The sequence below is a fragment of the Eptatretus burgeri genome, chromosome 4 (genome assembly GCF_056783735.1).
Source record: "Eptatretus burgeri isolate ZD-2024b chromosome 4, Ebu_testis_v1, whole genome shotgun sequence".
Classification (NCBI taxonomy): domain Eukaryota; kingdom Metazoa; phylum Chordata; class Myxini; order Myxiniformes; family Myxinidae; genus Eptatretus; species Eptatretus burgeri.
In genome coordinates this window covers 114,510,116-114,535,802 of record NC_140964.1, presented here as the reverse complement: position 1 = coordinate 114,535,802, position 25,687 = coordinate 114,510,116, and the positions used below count along the sequence as shown (strand labels likewise).

The window sequence follows — 25,687 nt, the reverse complement described above, 5'->3', positions numbered from 1 at the left end:
ATCTCATCCGAGTCTCTCTCAGCAACCGCTCATTGGACACAAAATCTGACCAGTGATAGCCAAGGATTCTCCGAAGAGACCTGGTACCAAAGCAATTAAGTCTCCGTCTCAGATCCTTGGTCAGAGTCCAAGTCTCGCATCCATAAAGCAAGACTGCAAGCACCAAGGACCTGAAGACTCGGACTTTCATCCTCTGGCACAGGTACCGGCAGCGCCACACCCTATGATCCAGTGAATCCATGACTCCCCAGGCCCGACCCAGACGTCTATTGACATCTGACTCACAGCCAGCAGGACATGAATATCACTGCCAAGGTAAGTGAATCTCTCCATGACCTCAACATCCTCACCACAAATAGACACAGACAGGACAGCAGCATCCAAGATGTCATTGAAAGCCTGGATCTTAGTTTTGACCCAAGAAACCCATAATCCCAGCGGCTCCAACTCCTCATTCAGCACCTCGAGGGCCCCCAAAAGGATATATAAAGATGACTGCATCATCTGCGAAATCAAGGTCTGAGATCTTGACATTCCCAAACGATGCACCGCAGCTTGATCTTTCCGACATCCTCCCTAAAATCCAGTCCATACAAGTGCTGAAAAGTGTGGGGGCAAGTACACAACCCTGACGGACTCCAGTAACAACTGGAAATAAGTCAGAGATGGTACCACCACACTTCACAGCACTCTCAGTCCCAGAGTGGAGTTCAGACATCAGATCGATCAGTTTTTGTGGCACCCCACGAAGACCAAGAATCCTCCAGAGGGCATCCCGATTCACTGAATCAAACGCTTTACAGAGATCAACATAGGCTGCAAGCAGCACCTGCCGAAACTCTCATCTGTGTTCGGTGAGGCCACGAAGAGAAAGGATATGGTCAATCGTTGACCTCTTTGGTGTAAAGCCTGACTGCTCTGGACGCTGGTGTAGGAAATGTAGTGGCAGCAGAAAAAGTGTACAAGTTTAAATTATGATTAGATAGGTACCTGGAAGTTATGGAGATAGAGGGGTCTGGGGATGTTGATAAGACTTTTGGGTAGGGAGATTGTGTACATGTGTACAGAATGCTGTTGGTGGCAGTGTGACCACTCCTTGGCTTTTTTCACAAGATCTTGGCTATTCGTTGTTCACCTTGGCGTCTTTGTTTTCGAGAGGTTTTCTATTAACATTGATTTTCCGAAACCTTGTGAATTCTTGGCTTTTTTCATTGGCTCACCTTGGCATTTATGAAAATGAGAAGTGGTCACACTTGTCAAGGTGGGTTGTGTGGTTGATGTTGTGCGTTTTTAACCAAGCCCATGCCCCCTCCCCTGAGGGGAAGAAAAGGAAAAAAAATAAATACATAAACTACAAAACAAACAAACAAAAACAAAACAACAACAAAAAAAAAACAAAATAATTTCATTCATTAAAAACATTTTTTGCATTTTCTTCCTTGGATCTTGTGTAGATGGGTTGGTGGGGTGTTCGCGCAGGCATGATGGGTTGAATGGCCTCCACCGGTGTTGGATTTCCTTCTTATTCCTTGTAATGGGAAAGCAGGGTAATTTCGCATGCCGATGAACATCGAAGCTGATACAGCAGGAAAAAAAAAATAACAGAACCAGTGGAAAGCATGCTTCAATGAAAATATAATTAAATGAAAATAAATAAATGCAGGTGAGCGACCTGAGACAATGGGAAAGCAAGGTAATTTTGCATGCCGACGGACATTGAAAAAAAAAACAACCAAAAAAACATTGGAAAGCATCTTTAAACAAAACTATAAAGAAATGAAAATCAATTAATTAAAATATATAAATAAAAAAAACAAATGCAAATGCGTGTCCCAAGACAATTCTATATTGCTTACAATGTGTAAGCATACCCCACTAGTAAATTAGAAAGTCAAACATTTGAAAATTCCATGAAAGGCCAAGTCACAGCTATGGGGAACTCGAACGCACGAACACACACACACACGTTAAAGTCAAAGCACCAGTTTATTGTTTGCAAGTATATAAAGTGCAATACAGCTTGAGCGCAAACTAAATCAAGCGAATGAAAAGAAAATGTTCCTCTGCATCAATCCAACCAAAATCCTCAAAGCAGAGCTACTTGTAATAACTAAAGCATTGCCTGTACTCAACTTCAAAACAAAGCAGGAATGTTGGCAATAAGTGGGATTTTGGAATGACAAAACACCAAATCAAGTTGGAATGAGGATGGGGAGGAATGCTTTTTGGAAAGATTTCATTTGGTCGAACACAAAAGGCATCATCCACGGCCTTCAGAGCTTCTGCACCTTCACCATCTAGAAAAGGAAAGATTAAATTTCAACAATGGGTGAAATAGCAATAAAAAATAACGATTATAATAAGATTCATACACCACATTAATCTGACACTTGTGCGCACATTTTTGAACAGTTTGGTCAGCAGGGTTCGTGTCTAAAAATCAAATCACCCACTTTAAAAAAATATATTTGGAATTACATGCAAAGTATTCGATTGTGTTGTATGGCAAGATGTCACAGAGGGAGCACATTTGTCATGAAGTTGTCTGGTCTGGGTTTGAATCTCAACCCGACTGGAAAACTGTTAGAATAGTGCTTTGCAGACAGAACATTGCTTCATAAAGTGTTCCGTCCCTTAAAAGGAGGATATCTGGGACCACGTCTGCTCGCATTTGTTGGTGGACGTTAAATATCGCATTTGTTTTGGAAAAAAAAAAAAAAGAAAGAAAGAAAGAAAGAAAGAAAGAAAGAAAAAAAGAAAGAAAGAAAGAAAGAAAGAAAGAAAGAAAGAAAGAAAGAAAGAAAGAAAGAAAGAAAGAAAAAACAAAAAAAAAAAAAAAAAAAAAAAAAAAAAAGAGGAAGAGGAAGAGGAAGAGGAAGAGGAAGAGGAAGAGGAAGAGGAAGAGGAAGAGGAAGAGGAAGAGGAAGAGGAAGAGGAAGAGGAAGAGGAAGAGGAAGAGGAAGAGGAAGAGGAAGAGGAAGAGGAAGAGGAAGAGGAAGAGGAAGAGGAAGAGGAAGAGGAAGAGGAAGAGGAAGAGGAAGAGGAAGAGGAAGAGGAAGAGGAAGAGGAAGAGGAAGAGGAAGAGGAAGAGGAAGAGGAAGAGGAAGAGGAAGAGGAAGAGGAAGAGGAAGAGGAAGAGGAAGAGGAAGAGGAAGAGGAAGAGGAAGAGGAAGAGGAAGAGGAAGAGGAAGAGGAAGAGGAAGAGGAAGAGGAAGAGGAAGAGGAAGAGGAAGAGGAAGAGGAAGAGGAAGAGGAAGAGGAAGAGGAAGAGGAAGAGGAAGAGGAAGAGGAAGAGGAAGAGGAAGAGGAAGAGGAAGAGGAAGAGGAAGAGGAAGAGGAAGAGGAAGAGGAAGAGGAAGAGGAAGAGGAAGAGGAAGAGGAAGAGGAAGAGGAAGAGGAAGAGGAAGAGGAAGAGGAAGAGGAAGAGGAAGAGGAAGAGGAAGAGGAAGAGGAAGAGGAAGAGGAAGAGGAAGAGGAAGAGGAAGAGGAAGAGGAAGAGGAAGAGGAAGAGGAAGAGGAAGAGGAAGAGGAAGAGGAAGAGGAAGAGGAAGAGGAAGAGGAAGAGGAAGAGGAAGAGGAAGAGGAAGAGGAAGAGGAAGAGGAAGAGGAAGAGGAAGAGGAAGAGGAAGAGGAAGAGGAAGAGGAAGAGGAAGAGGAAGAGGAAGAGGAAGAGGAAGAGGAAGAGGACGAGGAAGAGGAAGAGGAAGAGGAAGAGGAAGAGGAAGAGGAAGAGGAAGAGGAAGAGGAAGAGGAAGAGGAAGAGGAAGAGGAAGAGGAAGAGGAAGAGGAAGAGGAAGGGAAGAGAGAGAGAGAGAGAGAGAGAGAGAGAGAGAGAAAGAGAAAGAGAAAGAGAAAGAGAAAGAGAAAGAGAAAGAGAAAGAGAGAGAGAGAGAGAGAGAGAGAGAGAGAGAGAGAGAGAGAGAGAGAGAGAGAGAGAGAGAGAGAGAGAGAGAGAGAGAGAGAGATCTTCCTAAAATTGAACATTGAGGTGTTTTGAAATTATTCAATGTAGGTTCCAGCACTAAAGAACTCTAAAGAAATCCACAAACACATGATAATCATACATGGTGAAAGTGGACCTTTCATTGGAGTCACCAAATGGGAGGATGATTGAGCATGGCTGCAAGTCCCTTGAAGATGACCCAATGTTTGGATGACCAACAGATGCAAATGGCCAAAAAACGATTGCACAAGTCAAGGCATTAGTCATGGAAGATTGGTACATTAACCCTTTGAACCCTGGCGGATGGTTTACCAGCAACTATTCAAACTTTCATATACCCGAGCGGCCGGTTTACAGGCAGCTATTCAACCCTCCATTTACCCGAGCGGCCGGTATTCCGGCAGCTATTCAAACCTCCATATCCCCGAGCGGCCGGATTTTTGAACTTTGAATTCCTTCAGACAGCATTTTCACCATCATGCATGAGCACAAAAAGAGCGAGTCTATTGAAGTCAGGGAATGCTGTCATGAAATTTTTTTTCAAGTTCACATGTCATGTTCTATTTTTGTATCTCATCCTTCTGTCACCTAATTTTCATTGTGAAGTTGTATTTCATCCTCTGTAGAGCTTTTGAGAACCTCCTTAGCCGCTATCCGTCTCATTCATGAGGAGGTTCTCCTGAATGAGACGATTTTCGTCGTCTCATTCATGAGAACCTCCTGGGAAAGCATGATAAGAAAGCAATTCATTGTGCACCACAAGTACAACAGAGTGCGTTTGCTATTTAATATCCGAAAAGGAGAGAGCCAACAAACCATACTTAATCCTTTCCATGACACCATTTACACATCAGCCGAGTTAAATTCCTCTTTATCAAGCACCTGTATGAGACTCACCTTCAACGTGTCAGAAGAAAAATATCGTTAATCTGCATGAATAAATACAATGCATACATTTCCCCAACAACAAATTTTTTTATTGAGAACTTACAAACCTAAAAATAAATAAATAACAGGCAGACTACCATGTCGTTTAAATCCACAGCCCGGCATCATTTTGGTTAACATGAAGAGAAGAGAAAAAAAGAACGAGCAAAACAAACATTTTCTGCCACGAATAAGAAACCTGCAGGTCCGGTTGGCATGATGGGGCAAATGGTGTGGCTGTTTGCGAACAAAATGGACTTATTTTTAATTAATGAAGTAAAATGTGTGCAAGAAAAAAAATAAATAAATAAAAAGAGCACGCTTCGCCAAACTTCCCGCTTGAAAGTTCTTGCATTTTTTTTTCTGGACAATGCCCACTTGTATTAAAGAAATGTCAAAAATAACTACTCACTGGCACGCACAATCAACCAGCCATGATGTGCCTGATAAAAGCTGCCAAAAAGAAAGAATAATCAAGTAATTAGAAGATGGGGAGTTGGGAATGAAACATGATGACATTAATAGTTCAGCGAATGCAAAAGCTTCTGGGTTACAGTGCACGTTCATATTTCGATTCTCTGACAATTAAACTGGAGTTGAAGCATTTATACAAACATCCCTACAGCAACAAATGGGGGGAGAACACCTGCCTGCCCACAGAATCCACCTCCCCCACTCCTCCTTCCAACACTGTGGGAATTGAGTAAAGAGCTTTTGGCTCCACACAGGTTACTGTACCTTCATAATTAATGCAGCCGTTGGTGTCCTCATGTCCAGCCAGCAACGTTTCCACTTCATCCTCAGTCAACTTCTCACCTGAATAGACCATTCCAGGAAAAGAAGAACACATAAAAATGATGAACTCTCATGAATGTCATTTCCGAAAAAGGAATTCACAATGACGCACGAAAAGGCAAAACAAAGAAGTGCCATCCCACCAAGACATTTTTGAATTCTGAGATTAGTATAGTGCTCTACTTTTCATCAATTGTGAACATGGATAGCTGTTTACTTAGCCATTGGAGTGCAAGGTAGATATGATATGAGCACACTCTGTTCAACCAAACCTCACCTGATAATGCAGTCTCAATATATTTATTACAAATGGCTGCGCACCGTATCTCTCTCAACTTGTCAGCACTTTATCTAGTGCATCATAATCAGCATGGAACATTTTCCCAGATATTTACAGGTCCATCGTGTGCATGTCTCGTGTGCTTTCAGCTTACCTTCCATGGTAAATGAACTTTGTATACAAACAACCAGCTTGAAGAGCCTTTGCAGGAGTTGTTTGAATACAAAGGATGCTTTGACACTATAAATCTTTAAAAAAAAAATTATCGATTTATTCTGTGTATTTAATTATGTTTCAGAAGTGAAGATAAATTTATGATGAGGCAAAAAATGTTATTGATTGAACCATCATTTGTGACAGTGAATGGGCATGTAATGAATCTCACGTGGTGAAACTATAGGAAAGGTGAAATCGTAGTTTGAATAATCAATTCAAAAAATCTTCTCTCATCCCTTTCATCTGTATGATTCTTGAATGCATTGTTGCCAAAAAGTTGCTACAACATTTGTACCAGCATTGTCTTTAAGAAGAACTTTTAATCTGGTTTTAAAAGTTACACAGGTTACCAACCATTCCCCTGAGGGTTAACAAGGATATTCTGTACAATACAGACCAAGGATCAGCGACAACATTAATTCTTATGATTGTTCATGTATTACCGAGCCTGCTCTCGAATGGCTCAAATCTTATCGACAAATTGTATATTCAAAGTAAATATTGCTGGTTATTTATTTGACCCAATGATCCATTTGTTCTTGGTACAGTTTTATTCTCTTTATCTGCATAGTACAATTTTACCAAATTTGGATTTTCATTGTTGCGCAGATAATCTGCCTCTCCATTAAACCTGATGGTGTGGTCTTCCACAACACTGAAATTGCATCGCACTTAAACTCAAAAATAGGACCGCACATCCTGAAGCTCACCTGGATCAGGAGCAACAGTCACTCAAACCCACCACAGACCTCCTTCGACCCTGATTTTTTTTTTTTTATGTCGTGAACAAATTTTGGTACATCACGGATGACAAAAGTTGTGATCAAGTTTCATTAAAATTGTGTGTAATTCAGAGAAGAGAGCAAAGACATATTTTGGGGGATTCAATCCCCCCCCCCCCGTATACCTCCTAAATGAGAACAGATTTTGATGTGGTTCATACACCTTTGTTAGGCATCAGATATAAAACTTGCAGCCAAGTCTCATCAAAATCATGTGTTTGGTTCAAGCGGTAATGACTGAAATGCTTATGGACTGACTGACTGACTCACTCACTCACCTACGGACACTGCTCCATCACATAAGCTCGCCTGACTAAAGTCCAGGAGAGTAAAAATGAATGTCCGATACTTTTCTTAAAGTTAATGTTACCGCGAATAACATGCTTATCCTTGGCTCTTACGTGCATCAGTCCTTTCAAAGCTTCAACGTCAGAGATCGTGAAACTTGGAGATCATCACCTGATCATTGCCGTTTTGTTCTCCAACTTAAATATCATAATGGACCCAACTCTTCATTTTAGTCGACACATTGCTAACATGTGCAACTCTATTATCTTCCATTTGCACAATATTCTCCAAATCCGCCCACGACAAAACCAAAAGAAAACTGAAACTTTGATTCACACTTTCAGAACATCATGTTTGGACTACTGTAACAACTCAGAAACCTCAAAAACCGACAACTCGTGCAGAATGCAACACCTTGGCTTGTGGTTCAGGCATCATTGATCACATCATTCCGACTCTCAAGATCAATTCGCTCGCTTCTCGTACGTGAACATCAGAGATTTTAAGCTCCTGTTAATTTCCTTTGAAACAATACAGAAATTGGTTCCGATCTATACATCTGACAAACAGCATCTTATGTCTTACGTCCCCCATAAAAGGTCCAACAGTGAAAACCTTTCTGGTTATTCTCCACACCAGGATGAACACTTTCGGTGATCAAGACATGATGCAAATCAACTTTTTTTAAAACCTGCAGTGCCTCATCAGTCAATTTTTTCATAGAAGTTAAAGTCTGGTCATTTTTCGGTTGCTTTTTCTGAATTTAATCTCCCCTTGTTAGTGCCATTTAAAAAAAAAAAACATTCCCTTCTCTTTGTAAAGCAGTGATATTTTATTTAAAATGAAAAGAGCATTGTAAGAAGTAAATCAAACTGAATTTAACCATTGGAGTGGTCTCTCCTGCTTTCCTTACGCTGCCTTTTCAAGGAGGAAAGGATGGAACTCTAAATAATACTTTAGCATTTCTGTTTAAGATATTTGTTGGACGTACCAAGGGTAGTGAGAACATGGCGGAGCTCAGCACCCATCACTGTACCATTTCCATCTTTATCAAACACCCGTAGGCCCTCAACAAAATCTTCAAATGTGCCTTGGTCCTTGGACTTGGCAATGGTCTGCAGCATTGGCAGGAACTGCTCAAAATCCAAGGTCTTCCGATGAAAATCTGAAAAACGTTGAAAAACACAAATTGTTGTTGAAATTATTGCTACCAAACTTATCTGTACACAGTTCCAAGTGAGGCAACAAGATGACTCATTTCAGGGAATTTCATGCTCAGTGTTTGACTATTTATGCCTTTGGGGAGGGGGGGGAATTCCTCAACAAAGCATCAAAGTTATATTTTATTTTATTGTATTGTGACCTTCATATTGCAGCATGGAGACCTTAAGCCAGGGAAACCTGATGCTGACCCATCGAGCTTCGGCCCATATCTCTGCTACGTATGACATACAAGTTGTTTGAACATGTCCTTCTGGCCAGGCTCTCTCCACTGGTGGAGCCCAACCTTTCCAAGGAACAAGATGATTTTAGACCTGGTAGAAGCTGTGCTGATCAAGTAGTACATGCACTTACCATCAACATTGAGGCTGGCTACCAACGCGTGCTCAAGACAGGTGTTGAATTAATTGACCTATCATCAGTCGATGATACGGTATGGTGACATGGTTTTCTGCTGAAAGCTGCCAGACTTTTCCAGTACCAAACCACAATGTGTGTCCTTTATTCTATGCTGAGCAATGTAAGATATAGGGTTTCACTTGGAGAGCAAACAAACTCATAAAGACTCTGAATGATGATCTTCCCCAAGGGTCTGTCTTAGCTCCAATCCTCTTCAACATACATGTGAGCGACATGCCTTGTACCACCTCTAGAAAGTTTGCCAATGCAGATGATGTTGCCCTTGCTACCCAAGTAATCAACCTCGAAGATCTCAGCGGTACCCTGTCTTATGACTTAAAGGTAATAGAACAATGATTCATCAACTGGCACCTCTGCCCAAACCGAATTAAGACTGCAGCTACTGCTTTCCATCTCAGCAACCGAATAGCTAACAGCACACTCCAGATTTCCTTTTGTGGCACACCAGTCAAGAACGAACTGTTCCCCAAGTACTTTGGAATCGCCCGTAATCGCAGCCTCACATTCCGCAAACACCTAAAATGGGTCACAGAAAAGATCAAGAGCAGGATAAACATCATCCGGAATCTAGCGGACACCAGATGGGGATCAAGTGCACACACTCTTCACACTGTGAGACTTGCTCTTGTGTCCTCATGTTTGGGAAGAGAGCAGCCACACTTGCACACTGTCCTGAAAACACTGATGCGGATAATCAGCCGTACACTGAAATAAACACACGTGCAGTGACGTCCAGTCCCGTCCAATACCGCACCCCTGATGTGCGCTGAAAGAACTGGTGAGTGATCAGACAGAAGAGCTTCCAGATTTTGACCTCCCCGGAAACAGTGGTCTGTGCTCAACACGATCCGTACTCACCATGCAAGGACATCACTCCACCTCCACAAATGGAATTTCAAAGACAGCCCAGCATGTGACTGTGGTCACCCAGATCAGACAATTCATCCCAATGTGAATGAGTAATACATCTGGAGATTTGATGAAGGATTTGGGGAAATCCACCTAACAGACAGTGCTATGACTTGGCTGTCCAATATACATCTACATATATATATATATATATATATATATATATATATATATATACGTATATCTATATAAAAATATGTATAACTAGAGGGGGAGCACTCGGTAGAGTGCAAAACCTCCGCCGCCAATACTGCTGGGTCACTTAAGTGAACCTGATATCCTATTCATTGTAGGTCAAAACGGATCAGACTCGACTGAACCACGATTGAATAAACTAAACTAGATCGACACACATGGAGAAATGCCAAAAAAAAAAAAAAAAAAAAAAAATCAAAATTTTTTGGAAAAAAAAAAAAGGTGCAAAATTTGTTTTTTTTTTCTCTAACAATTTTTTTTTTTTGGGGGGGGGGGTTGGAAATCACTTAAAATGTAGAAATGCAAAAAAAAAAAAAACATTAATTATTTTTCAAATGAAATCGAAATTTTTTTGAAAAAAGTTGCAATTTTTTTTTTTTTCTGTAACAATTTTTTTTTTTTTGGTTGGAAATCACTTAAAACATGTAGAAGCGCCATAGCGGCCATATTGGACTTTGGACCAAGTCCAAAATCTAATGGCATGATCCTTGGACCATGCCTAATCCCCCCACCAAGTTTCGTTGAAATCCATCCAGGAGTTTTTCCGTAATACTGTTCACAAACAAACAAACAAACAAACAAACAAACAAACAGACAAGTGAAAACTGTAACCTCTGTCCATCTTCGATGGCGGAGGTTAAATATACTGTATATATTGTTGTGGTTGAGGAAATTCGCAAACCACCATTCAGGTCCCGTAGGTGAGATATATCTGTAAGTACATGTGTAGTTATCCCCAAACCCGTTGTTTAGAGGGAATAAATGTCATTCATTCGGGCTGCGACCCTTTAAGATCGCCGTTTTTCTGTTCTATCTTTATTTTGAGCCAACCACGTCTCAACCGCCATCACACAACAACCACCAACCGCAACGCCGCTTCACAACAACAACGCCAACAGCCACGACCTTTACCTTCACAGCACACCATCCTGCAACCATCGCATCACCGCCATTCCAAGCATCACCGTGGCCAGGGACCGCCACTTTAGACCCTCCACCACCTTCGCCTCTCCTTCTGCGGCCATTCCCGCACCGCTTGTGGGCGCCGAGCGTCAGGCTGTCCTGGCCTCGTGAGGGACGCGCGCCGAGCCTCGGGTGCAAAAAGCGGCCTTTCCGAGGAGAAGTCGGATCAGGAATGATACACGCCCACTTCTGATCCATCCTATCAGCAAGCGTGGGGCGATTTGGCCCCGCCTCCAGGCGCGTCGGAGTAGAATCGATATATGCAAATTCGAGGATCAGGGGAGGTTCACGCCCACTTTTCCTCCGTCCAATGGGCGAGCGTGGCTCCGCCCCCGAGCTCATCCTGATCCGGAAATTTGCATATGGGTTCTCCTGCCGTACTATAAAGCGCCGAGCGCGGGGCGAATTCAGTCGAGTTTTGTGCTCGGGAAAGTTGGAGAGATGTGGCGGCGGCGGCGGCGAAGTGTGGCAGCGGCAGTCAAGACGGGTCTGGAGGAGAGTCAGTCTGTCGGGGTTCGGAGTCTGTCGGGGAGCTGCAGAGAGGGGAAGCCGGGAACGCGGTCGAGGTCGCAGTGGAGTCGCTCGTCGCGGGACCCAAGCAAGCCAGCTATCCTCTTTCCCCAGAGCATCAACAATTCCCCCCTTCCCCCCCCCCCGCGCTGAGATAGTGCGGAAAGGGGGCCCCGTTCCCACCCCATTCCAAGCAGTGCCAACGAAACCCGCGGAGGAGCGCGGAGTCGGGGCACCGCCGCCACATTTTGCGGCTCATCACAAGACGGGTAGGCTCCACCCGGTCTCGCGCCCACAGCCCCGTCTGCCCCCTTGTCGTTGAGGGTGGCCCTTTTCTTTTGCTTTTGAGTATATGTGTTGTCGGCGCCGTCTGTAAAGTAAAACTGTGTAAGTGTTGCCGTGTGCTCGCGTAGTCGGTAGTAGATCTGCATTGTTGTGTTTCTTTTGTTGCAATTGCTTTTGGTGCATAATTGTTGTAATTGTATATGTGTGCTTTCCGTGTGCCGCGGAATAAATGTGCCTCATGTTGAACTGTTTTTCCCGTTTCGCTTCGTCTTTTCTTTAATTGAATCTCCATCTTACTTCACGTAAAGGGTTGGTAGGGGGCTAAATACGCCCGATAATTAATCGGAACCGTCGAGGTTGACGATAACACCGCTCGGTTATCCCGATAGTACGGAACGGGTCGCTTAAAGTGGCCCAAGTCCGGAGTTGACCTGCGGCGAGGTGCGATCGCCCGGTCTACCCTCCGCGTGGGTACTTAGGTAGGTCGAATTTGGCGAACAACCCTATCCCACGCGGGGAGCCGATTGGCACGATCGTGGTGAGGCCGAAAGGCCCACCCGTGACTCGTTCCCGGCGTTAGTCCGAGAGGGTCACGACAGAATTGTCCGTCCGGTGGGCGACGTGCCGCGATTCGAGTTACGTGGACGCTCGCACGCCGGCGGGCGCGAATTCGTGACAATATGTACACACACACACACACACACACACACACACGGGCTGCAAAAGTAGGTATACAGTAAGGACTGTACTTGTTTTCCTTACTATATACCTACTTTTGCAGCCCACTGTCTATATACATATACAAGAAAATAAACCAGTTCCACCAGGCTGATTTAAGGGAATTAGGTCCCAATGGAGTGTGGAATAGTTCACGAGTGCGAGGAATGTCCTTTGACACATAATAATCACTCACTGTTAAGATTGCGAAGGTTTCTCAGTGAAGGAAATCACCGAAAAGGTAATTATACTTGGACGGAATAATTTATGGTTAAATATTTGTTTTTCCATCTGGTAGGGGTGCGAACCAGCGACACTGAGCCTAATACACTGCCTGTGTGTGCTCCCTTGCCACAAAAATGTGTGAATATCATTCTTTTTAGACCTCTGTATCAAAGAGATCTTAAATGAGGTATCATTCAGCATTTTTGCTGTTGCGCTCATGATGTTTACCCTGTTCAGACACAATCGTGCAACTTGCATTTACATAGGTACATGATGCATGTACATTGTGCAGGTATCCCTCAATTTACAAAAGGGATGTGTTCCTGGAGAACAGAATGTAAACCGAAAAAAACCCGTAAATCAAAAACACTATCTTATATATTATTTTGTGTCGCGCTATTTTCGACTTTGTTCTGCGCTCGAGTAACGTGATATTCGGCTTACATTATCTCAAAGACCATACGAGGTGCATGGTACAAAAAAAAGTAAATAAAATGGTTCTGAAACAGTGAAATCGTATTCCACTTAGTGCATTGAAGTAAAATCACTACTGATACTCTGCATCAGTTCCTTTCTCAAACACACCCACCCCAACATGTCGCGCAGAGAGTGGGTTATGCTCGTTCCCATTATTTTTAAGTTAAAAAATAAGGGTTGCGTTCCTGACAAAAATGTTGGCCTCCCTAAAAAAAAAATCATTTCTTTCACTCGAACATAAGAAAAAATGCGGTTACAAATAACATTAACAAAAACCTAAAATAAAAAGACATTTGCATTAATAAGTCCGACTTAATGCTAAATAAATACAAAATCCTTAACCTTTTCAAGGTGTGTGTACTCAACATGAACGAGCTTGAGTACATACACCTTGAAAAGGTGAGTTTCTCACCCATCTCGTTACATTTTATTATGGCCATCTTCATGGCTAACATTATAGCCTGGTGAGAACGTTTCACTGGAGCAGCAGTTGAGTTCGAGGAAGGTCTCTTGCAAGATATATTGAGAGATGAGCAAGATCATGGCGATTTTAAATGACGGAGCACTTCACAACGAGAGCCACAAGATGGCGAACAAAGGTATACTGACGCTTGATGCGTCATACACATGACTGTTACATGGCTCACGAAAGGAGTGGAGCGCTGTTTGAAATTTCCTCCACAAGTCCTGTACAGTAATTTAATTTTGTTGTTGCAAAAAATGTGAATGTCAATCAAACAACATAAAAAGTCAGTTTTGTTATCGTGAAAAAACAAACTCAGCATTCATAAATCGAGGGATACCTGTACATCCAAAGGAAGATTACATTGCAAAATTAGAGATCAAACTCCACAGACAGGTTGGAAATTTTATTGCATACCATCAGCCTTGGGATTCCCCAGAATTTTTAGCACCTCGGCATTGGTTGGGTTCTGGCCAAGAGCTCGCATGACGTCAGCACATTGGCTGTATGTAATCTTCATATCACCGGTCCGATCGAAGAGAGCAAACGATTCTCTCAGCTCTGTCACACAAACACAATTAACTGCTGCAGCCAAAAGCAAGTAAAATGGTTGCCGGAAGTGGTCATAGTATGTCAAAATATAGTAACGAGACAAAAACAATTGGAGGAAACGCCCGTCATACTCTTCCAAATCTCCAAAATGCTACAAAAAGGGCAACCAATATGAAGTTACACGTCTTAATGGAACATAGAAGAACTTTAAAGACAAATTCTAATCAGTTGCAAACTCAGATCAATTCATAAAATAAGACATCCATTATACTTTTTTTTTTTACATTACAACAACAAGCAGAGTACCCGCCCTACAGGTGATCTGGTTCCAAGCATGCAAGACGTTCTTCTGACGCATACCTTTATTTGGGCGGTGTATAGGCAACTGACCTCTCTGTATTCGCAAAAAAAAAAAACCCGGGTTATGTGCATGAAGCAAACACGTACCACCTACTTATAATTCAAAACAGCTCACTGTACTGGAAAACGTGGGGACAGGATTACTGCACAGTAAATGGTAGACTGGTAATACCCTCCCCCACCTCGAGGCGGCGATACATGATACACGTTTACATAGAAAACTTGCATAAGTTTGCAAAGTTAAAAACACCCCGATACATTAATTGGGGTCATGCTGATCCGATGTATCAAGTTTGGATGGAATCAACCCAGAACTATCGGAGGAGTAGCGCGACAAACAAACAAACAAACAAACAAACAACACACACACACACTAATGGTATGCTGTATATATACACATAAAGAAAGCATTCGGTTAGTGCTCTTTTCCAGGAAAGCATGCTGGGTGCTAAGCGAGGTATTACTGGATACATAGAATAAGGGTCCTCCGCCTAACCCTAAACCCCCAGAACTATGAATTTTGGAAATCACCTCAACTTTCCCATGCACATCCCAAGTACAACCACCTCGTTCTGTCCAGCGGTTTAGAAATGCATAAAGTCAAACACAAACAAACACTTCTTGAACTTCGGAGCTCATAGAACACCTTAACCCACACAGCCTTGAGAAAGTTACCCCTTCCCTTTTTATTTGGCTGAAGTTAGCTCAGGCATGGCATCGCTGGACGGTGCCATCTTGTATGAATCTCGACATTTTCGCCAAACCCTGAGAGAGCGTGATCGGCAAATTTGATTGGTCGAGACGGTGAACAATTTGTCCAAAGTACTGCGAAGCTGAAGGTTTTTGGAAGTGCAAAGAAGTCGATTTGGGTTCTACAGTGTTCAAAATAAATAATTAAATTGAAATAAAATTACGTTTTAAACTCTGTAGGAAAAGAAAAACTGAATCAGAAGTTTTACCGCCATTGGTGCATTTAACACCACCGTATTCAACATGTTAAATTGGATATTCGTGCCATTTGTTTGTGTCGTTTATGATACCCCTAAAAACTTTAAGTTTCCTGTTTGGAATGATTTAAAATTACTTTTGACTGCCAGACAGGCATACAGACCGATAGAAATTGCTTTACCCCGTTGTGCACTTGGGACAAGATTCCATACAATTTGCCCAATTCAGAGCTTGCGTACTGTTAAACTGCAGGTTCGTGTTCCACAATGTTAAAAATATATAGTTCCATTGAAATTAGTGTTCACAACATGAAGTTCAATTTAAATTGTTATTCCTTGACCACAGACTGGCGCGCACGCACACAACCAATTACTTCCCCCCAACGGGATAATTACAGTCGGACTGGCGAATAACCAGTCGCTATAGACGGGTTAATTTCCCCAGAATTATGGAAGGGATGACTTGTAATACCCACCCAAAATCGAGAGCGGTGTTATAGCACACACATTTACAAAGAGAGAATTTGGGTTTTCCACCCCCCCCCCATATTTCTACCCCCAACAAAAACCATACTTGGGATACCCTTCGGCAACATGTTTTATCGTAACATCTTGGGGAACCCCCATCTCCCCCCGCCCCCCCCAAAACCCCAAGACTATGAATTTTTAAACCACATAAAACCCTCCCGTGCACACCACAAGCACAAGCAGCAGTTTTCAACTCATTGTGTCTCACGTTTTAAGAGTTCATAACTCACAAGCAAACACACCCTCAAATTACAGAGGATACTAACAAAAGTACCCGTCGCTTTGCTGATGGATTTAATCAAAAGACGACATGTTGTACTTCACAAACATTCTGCTCTATTCACTCGATATAATTTGCCCGAGGTAATCAGCAAACATCACCTTCATCAACCAACCTTGTTGCTTATATAAGGCGTGAGCAAAAATCACTTCCGCTTCACTGCAATGCTCAGTGTTGGGAACTTTGGTTTGAACCTCCGCTTAAAATGAGTGAAATGAAACATTGTGAAAATTTTGAGTTTTTCTCACTCTGATTTCAACATCACCGTAATGCATATTGTTAAGCCGTTTAAACTTTCTTCATATCAGAAGAAAATTTGTAATAGTGGATACCATCGGGTGGCACTACACGATACACATTTACATCGAGAATTGGAGTCTCCTCACCCAGATATGCTACCCTTACAGAAACCATCCTTTGGGGTACCCTTAGGTAATGTGCAAAATTTGGTTGGATTTGGTTCAGAAGTTTTTTTAGTTGTTGAAGCATATATAAAACGATGAAACAAATACAAATTGAGTTTTATATATTCATTAGATGATTAGCACTTAAACCAGTAATTTTCTCAAGCAAATACAATTTCTCAGAGTTTTTTTTTTTGGGATCGCAGAACAATTTTGGATTTGGATATCTACTTCATGCTGCCAACCAAACACAGGGATGCCCATAAAGTTTTTAAGCAGCCCACGTATGGACTAAACTGGTGAAAGATGAGGCTGCTGACAAGAGGATTTGGATACTGTGGAGTGTACGATGAAAGAAAACAAGAGAAAGCTATAACAGCACTCAGTGGAGCGCACACCTCCGCCAAGCTGAAGAGTTTATGTTTTGTATCCCACTGATAGGCCGGAGCTGGATCGGGACCTGAACCAAAATCGAATCGGCTCGTTCTGGTTACCTCCCCAACTCATTCAACAAGTTTCGTCCGAATCCGTCCATAACTTTTTGAGATATCCTACTGTATTTCGGTTTTGGCCCGATTTCTCAATGGTGATGAATCACGAAAAAAAATTCTAGCAGCCGGATCCGGATCCAGATCCGAATCTTCACCAAAATCTAATCAGTTCATCCTTGTCACACACTGAAACTGTCCATAAAAATTTCATCCGAATCCATCCATAACCTTTTGAGATATCCTGTTCACAAACATACCGGCAAACAGGGATGAATACATAACCTCTGTCCACCTTCGGTGACGGAGGTAATCAATGGGAAAGAGAGTGGTGGACAGAAAGGTGGTTTTACCAACATTGGTGGATGACTAGATTCGTGGAGGTAGGCAAATAACCTTGTGTGATGTCAGTTGGTTAATGAACAACCATGTTATGGATGAAGAAAAGAGGAGGGGAGAAACTCAGAAAAAAGTGCAGGGATGAGATCATTGGACAGTCAGTGAAAGAAAATAACAATCACAGCAAAAGGTAGAATGCCTTAACGATACCACAAGCACCAACGATGTCCATGACTTGAGATTCCACAACCAGAGCTACAAGGGAGAAATAAGAGACCCAAACCAACTGGAGGAAGCTTCATTCCACGGCAATCTTAACATGCCAATAAGCCAAATTCCACAAAGAAAGAATCTTTGTTCAACAGACAATGCCAAGATGACGTCTGTCTTTAAAGGCAAGTTTGGAAATATTGTCACCCAGAGTCATGCGATGTCTGACTACGAGGCCAAAGAAGTCTTCGGTGCTTCTCAATACCTTATTATCATTTCGTATTCACCCTGTGGCTGCTGGTTGCACCAATGCTGGGAGCACGGCCGTGCCGCTGATGCAGTGCTCCATTCCCAGTGAGCTCGTACTCAATTTTCCAGCCTCAGAAGGACGACAGGCTGAGTCAACCAACCTGATGGTATTTAACGGCACGACAGGAGCTCAAACTCAAGAGTCGAAGATCTTAAGTCCAACACCTTAACCGTCAGGCCAACAGCAGGCTTTATACGAGGCTGATCAGAGGTGAGTCGAGAAGACCTCGTGACCGAATTAAGCATTTTCGTGCACTCGTGTGAATGAACTCGTCAGAAGTTGATATTAATTAAATAATTATTAACAGAGCGTGTGCACAAGTTCGAATGAAACAACTTACGATGAAAAATCTTGACTGCAATTTTTCTCCACTGTGATCGAATTTTTTTATCTCGAGTATTTTTGGAAATTTAGCATCAATCTTTTGCCAAAAAAAGCAAAAAAAAAATTATATATATGTATATATATTTACACTGCATATCCGCAACATCATTGGTATAGACTTTGAGGCAGAATCCAAAGATTCTGCAAAATAATGTTCATAGTTTCCATCAACCTTCACCTCCGGTGGAAGGGGTCAAGCTGACGTAACAGATAACATTAACAATAACCGCACCCTCACGAAGGTCATGTGTGTGCAAAGTCGAGCAAATTTCAAGAAGCCATTTCATTTCTCAACTCATTGCTCAGAGCGCAAACCTTTCTCATCAAACTACGGTCAACATCACGTTCCCCTGTCGTTACTCGCGTATCGACTCACCTGCGCAACACCGCTACCCTAATCCGCGAGCTACTTACTCTCACCATCATCCCAACACACCGGCACTTCATCACAATAAGAGTGGCACAGTGAGTGGGGCAAGCTCGTGGCGTGCCGCCGCGTGAACCATTGGGCTACCAATGCACAGTTACACTGGTAGATACCACAGGTGAGGGTGAACTGGAGGATCCTTTTTCAAAAATAAATTAAAAAAAGACTCGGTGATGTCATGGAGCGTCCTCTCTGAGGCTGTGAGGTTTTTCAGTGCGAACCCTGGACGAGTCATACCACGAAGACTTCTAAAATGGTACGTGCTGCTTCCTTGCTTGACGCTCAGCATTTTAAGAAGGATAGAGCGCAGAAGAACAACCACAGGTTGGTAATAATTGCGCACGCTTTCATGGCCCTAGTTGTCGCGTCTTGCGTCGAAGTTGCTTGCGCAAAGGGAGACTGATATTGTTATTAAATGGAGGTTTGTACCTGCAGTGAAAGGGCTGCAGGGTTGGCATACCGACGACCTCATGTGCCATCAACATATTAAACCCAAAGAACGTAGAAGTTGAAGCGGTCGTCCAGCCTCCCTAATTGTGAGGTGGCGAGGGGAGGAGCGTGTCACAATGGAAGAATAGCTGTCCAATGAAAGTGGCAGACACCGATGAAAGTCTTCAAGAATGCAGAGAGCGGGAGTGGAGTGAAGCAGCTCCTTATAAGGGCAACGGCACACGCACACGCACAGCACAGGATTTGTTTATCGCTTTCTTTCGCTCCTTCTCCACCCTGCCCGAGGTCTGCAGCCAACCATCGAAGGACAGCAGAGACCGTGCAGGACATTTTAATACCTTAACCGATAAAGGGGGAGGGGGAGAGGGGGAGAGGGGGGGGGCGCAAAGATATTGGGATGAAACGTTTAAAGAAAAGTTTATCATGAAATGGGATTTTAGTAAAGTTTAACCTCGATGTGCTGCTGATGGTTAAGGGAACCCGTCACTCGGTTCACGGCATCCGTGCGATCTCGCTCGTTAAATACGGACGAAGCGGATCGCAATGATCGTACATAGCGGAACTCCCACCGCAGCCCCTTTACAGTGTACGAGCCCATTGTCCGCACCATTGTGTCCCGGGCCGTGCTTACCCGCAATGTGATCTTCCGAAAAGTCCGACTGCAAGACAAAAGATCATCGCGACGTTAGCGGCAAGTTAAGTGTGAATGTGTCCGGAGCGGGTTAAGAGTGAGAAACTCACCATGATGTCTGCGAGTGCAACGGTGACCGTACGGGGCGTGTCCTGATAAAGCGGGGCGTGTCCTGATGAGGTGGGGCGTGTCCTGATGGGCGGGGCGTGTCCTGATGGGGCGGGGCGTGTCCTGATTGGGCGGGGCGTGTCCTGATTGGGCGGGGCGTGTCCTGATGGGGCGGGGCGTGTCCTGATGGGGCGGGGCGTGTCCTGATTGGGCGGGGCGTGTCCTGATGGGGCGGGGCGTGAGGTGAGGGGGTGCGGTTTGCCAGGGAAGAGGGCAGCTTTTGGAAGCGAAGAAAAAGACATGCGATCATTGTGGGTTCTTCGGCTTCTTCTTCCTCGTTAAAACCATCACCGTCGTCCACCTCCCTCCGATGGAAAATTATTTACTTCTTGTTTGACTTTCTAAACTTAGGAACAGTTTTATTATTTAAGACAATGTTTTAAAACTTTTCATCTCTCGTGAACAGCGATGCACAAGGCAATGTGACGGGGATATCGATGTTCAGTTTGTGGCCGACGGTGTTTAAACACCACTAAGTTTATCATTGATCTATCAATCATTTATCTTGTCTGTCCGAACTCAAATATTTAATTTATACGAAGATAATTTAGCTGGGGCGTCGGCACACAATGGCCTACTCTTTACGAAACGCCGTTGGATGTTGATTGAAAAAAACTGGCAAACATCATGGAATGAACATCATGGAAAAAACATCATGGAATAACCATCCTGGAATAACGATCATGGAATAACCATCCTGGAATAACCATAATGGAATGAACATCATGGAATAACCATCATTGAATAACCATCATGGAATGAAAATCATGGAATAACCATCATGGAATAACCATCATGGAATGAACATCATGGAATAACCATCCTGGAATAACCATCATGGAATGAACATCATGGAATAACCATCCTGGAATAACCATCATGGAATAACCATCCTGGAATAACCATCATGGAATAACCATCATGGAATGAACATCATGGAATAACCATCATGGAATAACCATCATGGAATGAACATCAGAGAATGAACATCATGGAATGAACATCATGGAAAAAACATCATGGAAAAAACATCATGGAATAACCGTCATGGAATAACCATCATGGAATAACCGTCATGGAATGAACATCATGGAATGAACATCATAGTGTTATGACTCTTCACTCGGCCGAGTAATGACAGAGTCGAATGAGGGTTTTCGAATGATACGATTTATTTCAGAAGATGGCACTACGCATGCGGAATGCAGCCCAAAGGCCCTTCAGTCAGGTGCCCCCGGACCACATTAAGAATATGCTTCAAAACAATCACATATATAATCACACAAAGCAAAACTGGGTGTGGACTAAAAGTGTGTGCTTAAGGGATAAAGAAATAAAGAAATAAATGCGGCAGTGGGCTTCTTTCCCCCCTCCCTAGGGGCCCTCAGGGAAGTTGGATCAGTCAATCCTCAGATTCGCAACCCAACAGTTCATCTTGCAAACTAATAACTTTCTAAGACTCCTACACCCCTACACTGGCACCTGCTGATAGCAAAGGCGAAACTCTGGTGATGACTAAGAACAGGAATGTGTGGGATATCAGCATACACAGTTTTCCCAAGGACATGCTGTTGTGCAGCTGCAGAGCCATAAAGGGTTATCAAAGACATAGTGAAAACAGCATGATACATTTAAAGCAACATTTTAAAGCAAGGTTTGAATAATACACAATTACAAGCAAGGTTAGAATCCCGACAGCTGATTAACACACAGCTAATGGTCCAAAATATGACCACCTAGCATATCATCATAACAGTTTCCCTCCTTGGTCATATTTTGACCATACCCAGCCACACCTGATACTCACCAACCGAGTGGACCCCTATTTGGTTCCTGTAGCAGCTACCCCTAGGCCCCGTGCCTGCCAAACGGGATTTGCAAATGCCGTGGATAGCCATCAACATTCCCCAAATGAGAAGTCCCCAACTGCCGGTGGTTCAGGTTAGCTTCTGTTGCCTTTTATCTTGCCCACTGCCACAAGTCTCCCATTAAGTTGTCATATACAAATTTGATGTTAAGTCCACACAATATTAAAGGCACTACAAGTTCTATACAATATTAACAGCAACATTATTATTTAGGCAATTATACTCAACACTAATTACAACAATAATATTTACAATATGCAAATGTAATAATGGGTGAGCAGCACTGTGAGCGCTCAAGGCATGGTGTAAGCTCCTTTCTCAACTTGCGCTAGAAGACAAAAGAGTCTCATGAGATGCATATTTACATATAAGGGTCATACAAGTATTTTCCATACATTCCTTCACTATCTGGTATTGTCCATTTTCCATGATTATGCATATGCTAGTCAAAACACTGCCACATCTATCATAAACCTCCATCAGCATTTTACTTGTAGATTTCCTTTCTTTCTTGTTACAACTTCCTGTATCTTCGTGTGTAGTGAGATGTATGAGTCCATGTTTGGCTTACCTTTTCACTTGAAAGTTCGTTGAGTAATCAGTAATACCTGGAAGAGTCTTCCCCAGGGCGCCCTCCGCCAGAACACCTTGTTGGCTCCTCAGCTGGTGGGGGTCGGGTCTGGTTGTGGCCCCATACAGAGGTCCTCGGGGTCTTCCTCCATGAGTTCGCTGTTAATTATTATGATGGCCTGGGTGAGGGGTGAGGCTTCACAGCATTTCTTTAGACAAATGGAAATGAGACGTTTGATCAGAAATACCCAAAAATGATTCCCATGATGATTAGGATTGCTGCCCCTACCAGGCACAGTAACCAGTCTCCCCAGTCATGAAATATAGATCTCCACCCTGCGTAACCCTCCTCCTTATGCGTTCCACTCGATCGGCTCGTGAGAGCTTCAAGCCTTATAGGTGAAAACACCTACAAGTGAAATGTGTTCTTCTCTGGGAGGTTACTGTATTTTCACAAGATTTCACAACTGTACTCCAAAAGGGTTCTTTCGGGGCCCATGGAACTTGGGTAATTAGAGATGCGTGTTGACCCCATATGAATCCTATTTGTGCAAAGTGCCCCCACTGGGTTTTGTCTTGCGTTTTGTTCTGCCAAGCCACTTCTGTCTTTTCTGCATTTTCTGACGTCCCCCTTTGCCACGGAGGTGTATACGGTTTCTTTGGCTTGAGTGTGTTGCCTAGTGATAGGTCCCCCCACAAAGGAGTAGTGTCAGTACCAGGAGTTGCATATTGTGTCGTCAAAGGTTCTGTCACTGTCTCCGTTACTACAAGGTTTACAGCATGCCACTGCACTGAACACTGCAGTCAACTGCAACATAATGACAAGTATTTGTGTAAAGATTATTTTTAAATGATACCTCCGTACGAGGCTCCCACCATGACTAGAGCTTGCAGGACTGGAAGTTGCTCTGGGTGCGTGGTGAGTGGACGTGAAGGCCAGAGACCTTACTGTACACTACTGTGGATTTTGATCAGGCAAGCATACCTTCCATCCATCTCCTTGTCTGACGGCCAGTAAAGTGTTCTGGTGTTCGTTGCCCCATCTTGTGGTTCTGGGGCGCATCTCAATCTGTTCACCATTCTTCCTAACTCCCCTGCACTATGTCCGTTACTAACTGCCATTGAGATGTACGGTGTTAGTCCTTCTCTGTGCTTCATTAGTTCGCGCTCTCTGGCGGCTTGTTTCACCTCCACCGCCGCTCCTTCCTTCCCGATCCATCGGTTGGTTGTCATCAGAGAGCGTTTGACGGTGTAATCTCTATGTGCTTTGGCCACGTATTCATAATCCTGCCCTGTTTCATCGTAGTCAACAGTGAGTGCAGTGCAAAGCCAATTCCATTCCTTCCAGATCGATGTCGTTGCTCAGCAACCATTCCTCTACATCCCTTTAATTCCGCTTATACTTCCCAAATCCAATGAATTTATCCTGACAGATAGAGGCTCATATAAAGACAACAGACATGCTTTTCTGTCCGCTTCCAAACAAACATCTCGACCCTGACAGGCAGAGAATCGAAACGCTCCCTCGTCAAGGCCCACGATGGCTGCGTGTTCAAACAGCACGAGCCCCGCCCGTAATTTTTCCCAAAAACACCGCCATCCTCATCAGTGCGTAGCCTACCAAACGTCCTTGTTCTTGGATGTCTGACATGTAAACTAGGACAAATGTGTCCAAGAGCCACGTCCTAAAGGTTTTGTCTTCACCAGAATAATAATAAGAACAACGCGGAACTCTTAGAGCCGGCGTTTACTACGCGAGACGCGGCTAAAAGATAAACCCACTTTAAATAAAATCCGTTCCTTGTTCAAAGCATTTAAATCCTCCTTTCCATCTGTTGTAGTAATCAACAATAAACCTTTTCGATCGGCTTTATTCTCACAAAACCCATACGCATATCTGCAACAACATAAATATACATAGGGTAAGAATAACAAAATACAATAACTTGTACACATAATACTGAAGGCAAACTCCATACTCTAATCCCAATTACATTCCTCAGAGTACACCATTCCTAATACAGTATACTACATACCATTACTGTTCCAGCACGACCCTCCACGGAGCACGCGGCATACGAGTCATCACCAGCCACCGACCCCATACACAGTGCTGCCACATCCGCCCAATCTCCGTTGCCGCTAATCACAGTACGGCACTTCATTACCACAACACCATCCATCCTAAATCCCTCGGTCCTGCGCCTCTTCCGCGTCTCTTTTTTTTTTTCTCTTTTCCTCTTCCGGTCACGAAGCCCAATCAACAACAACAACAACAACAACAACAACAACAACAACAACAACAACAACAACAACAACAACAACAACCGGAACAAACATATATATATATTACAGCCTTGTTTCAAAGCATTGTCGCTTCCATGTTCCGATAGCGCGTGCACTCGCCTCGAAACACAAAATCGAGCGATCCTTTGAAACGTCAATGTCCTTATTAATTAATTTTACCACAAAGCTATCTCTTTAAAATCTAGTTTGTCCACCATATTCAAAATCAGCCGCCTCGAGAAATTCTTGTACATTGCTCCGACAAGCAGGCACGTTCACAGCAGGGTGTTAATTGCACTTTCAAGTTTGACAAAGCGCGCTGGGCCCATGCGTGATTACGTCATCACGCACTCACATGAGCAATACGTCTTATCAGCGCGTTGGTTTTTACCATCAAACTCACGGAACAAATATTTGACGACATCTCAAATACGTTCGTTTTAAATCGGAATTTTACAGAATCCTAAGAAGGGCGTCCCCATCTTGTAAAATGTGCTAATCCATCTCGTAAACCCTCACGATAAGCTGTCCTTCGATGGGACGATTTCGTGCTTTCGGCGCGCCTGTTAAATCCTATGGCACGTCATGTGACTCGCAAAACCCCATAAAATAAGTTTTTTTCCCAGATTTACGAAAGTCAAGCATAAAACATGCTTAATGACCCCAACAATGAAACCAGAATTGAAACTGACGTTAAAACGAACCCGTAACGTCGATCAGCCTTACGAAACATGCAAAGTGGAAACAGAACTGAATTTCAATTTGAAATCAAAATGATGCTCCGTGGAGACCATCCATTTATCACGTACAGTGTTCAAAGCCAAAACAGCATACAGAGTTTATCGGACCATGAGAAAATCCGAACGTTG

At 43.2% G+C, this 25,687-nt stretch overlaps 1 protein-coding gene across 1 annotated transcript; it reads right to left on the bottom strand.

Moving 5' to 3' along the window:
• Positions 1 to 1,967: 1,967 nt before the first annotated feature.
• MYL3 (myosin light chain 3) lies at positions 1,968 to 20,057 on the bottom strand. Its single transcript, XM_085879815.1, has 6 exons — positions 20,037 to 20,057; positions 14,034 to 14,177; positions 8,223 to 8,396; positions 5,609 to 5,686; positions 5,283 to 5,323; positions 1,968 to 2,297 (listed from the first exon to the last, which is right to left on the bottom strand). Exons 2-5 carry the CDS (start codon positions 14,134 to 14,136, stop codon positions 5,295 to 5,297), a joined length of 384 nt encoding a protein of 127 aa, XP_085735941.1. The 5' UTR covers positions 14,137 to 14,177; positions 20,037 to 20,057; the 3' UTR covers positions 1,968 to 2,297; positions 5,283 to 5,294.
• Between the last annotated feature and the right edge of the window lie 5,630 nt (positions 20,058 to 25,687).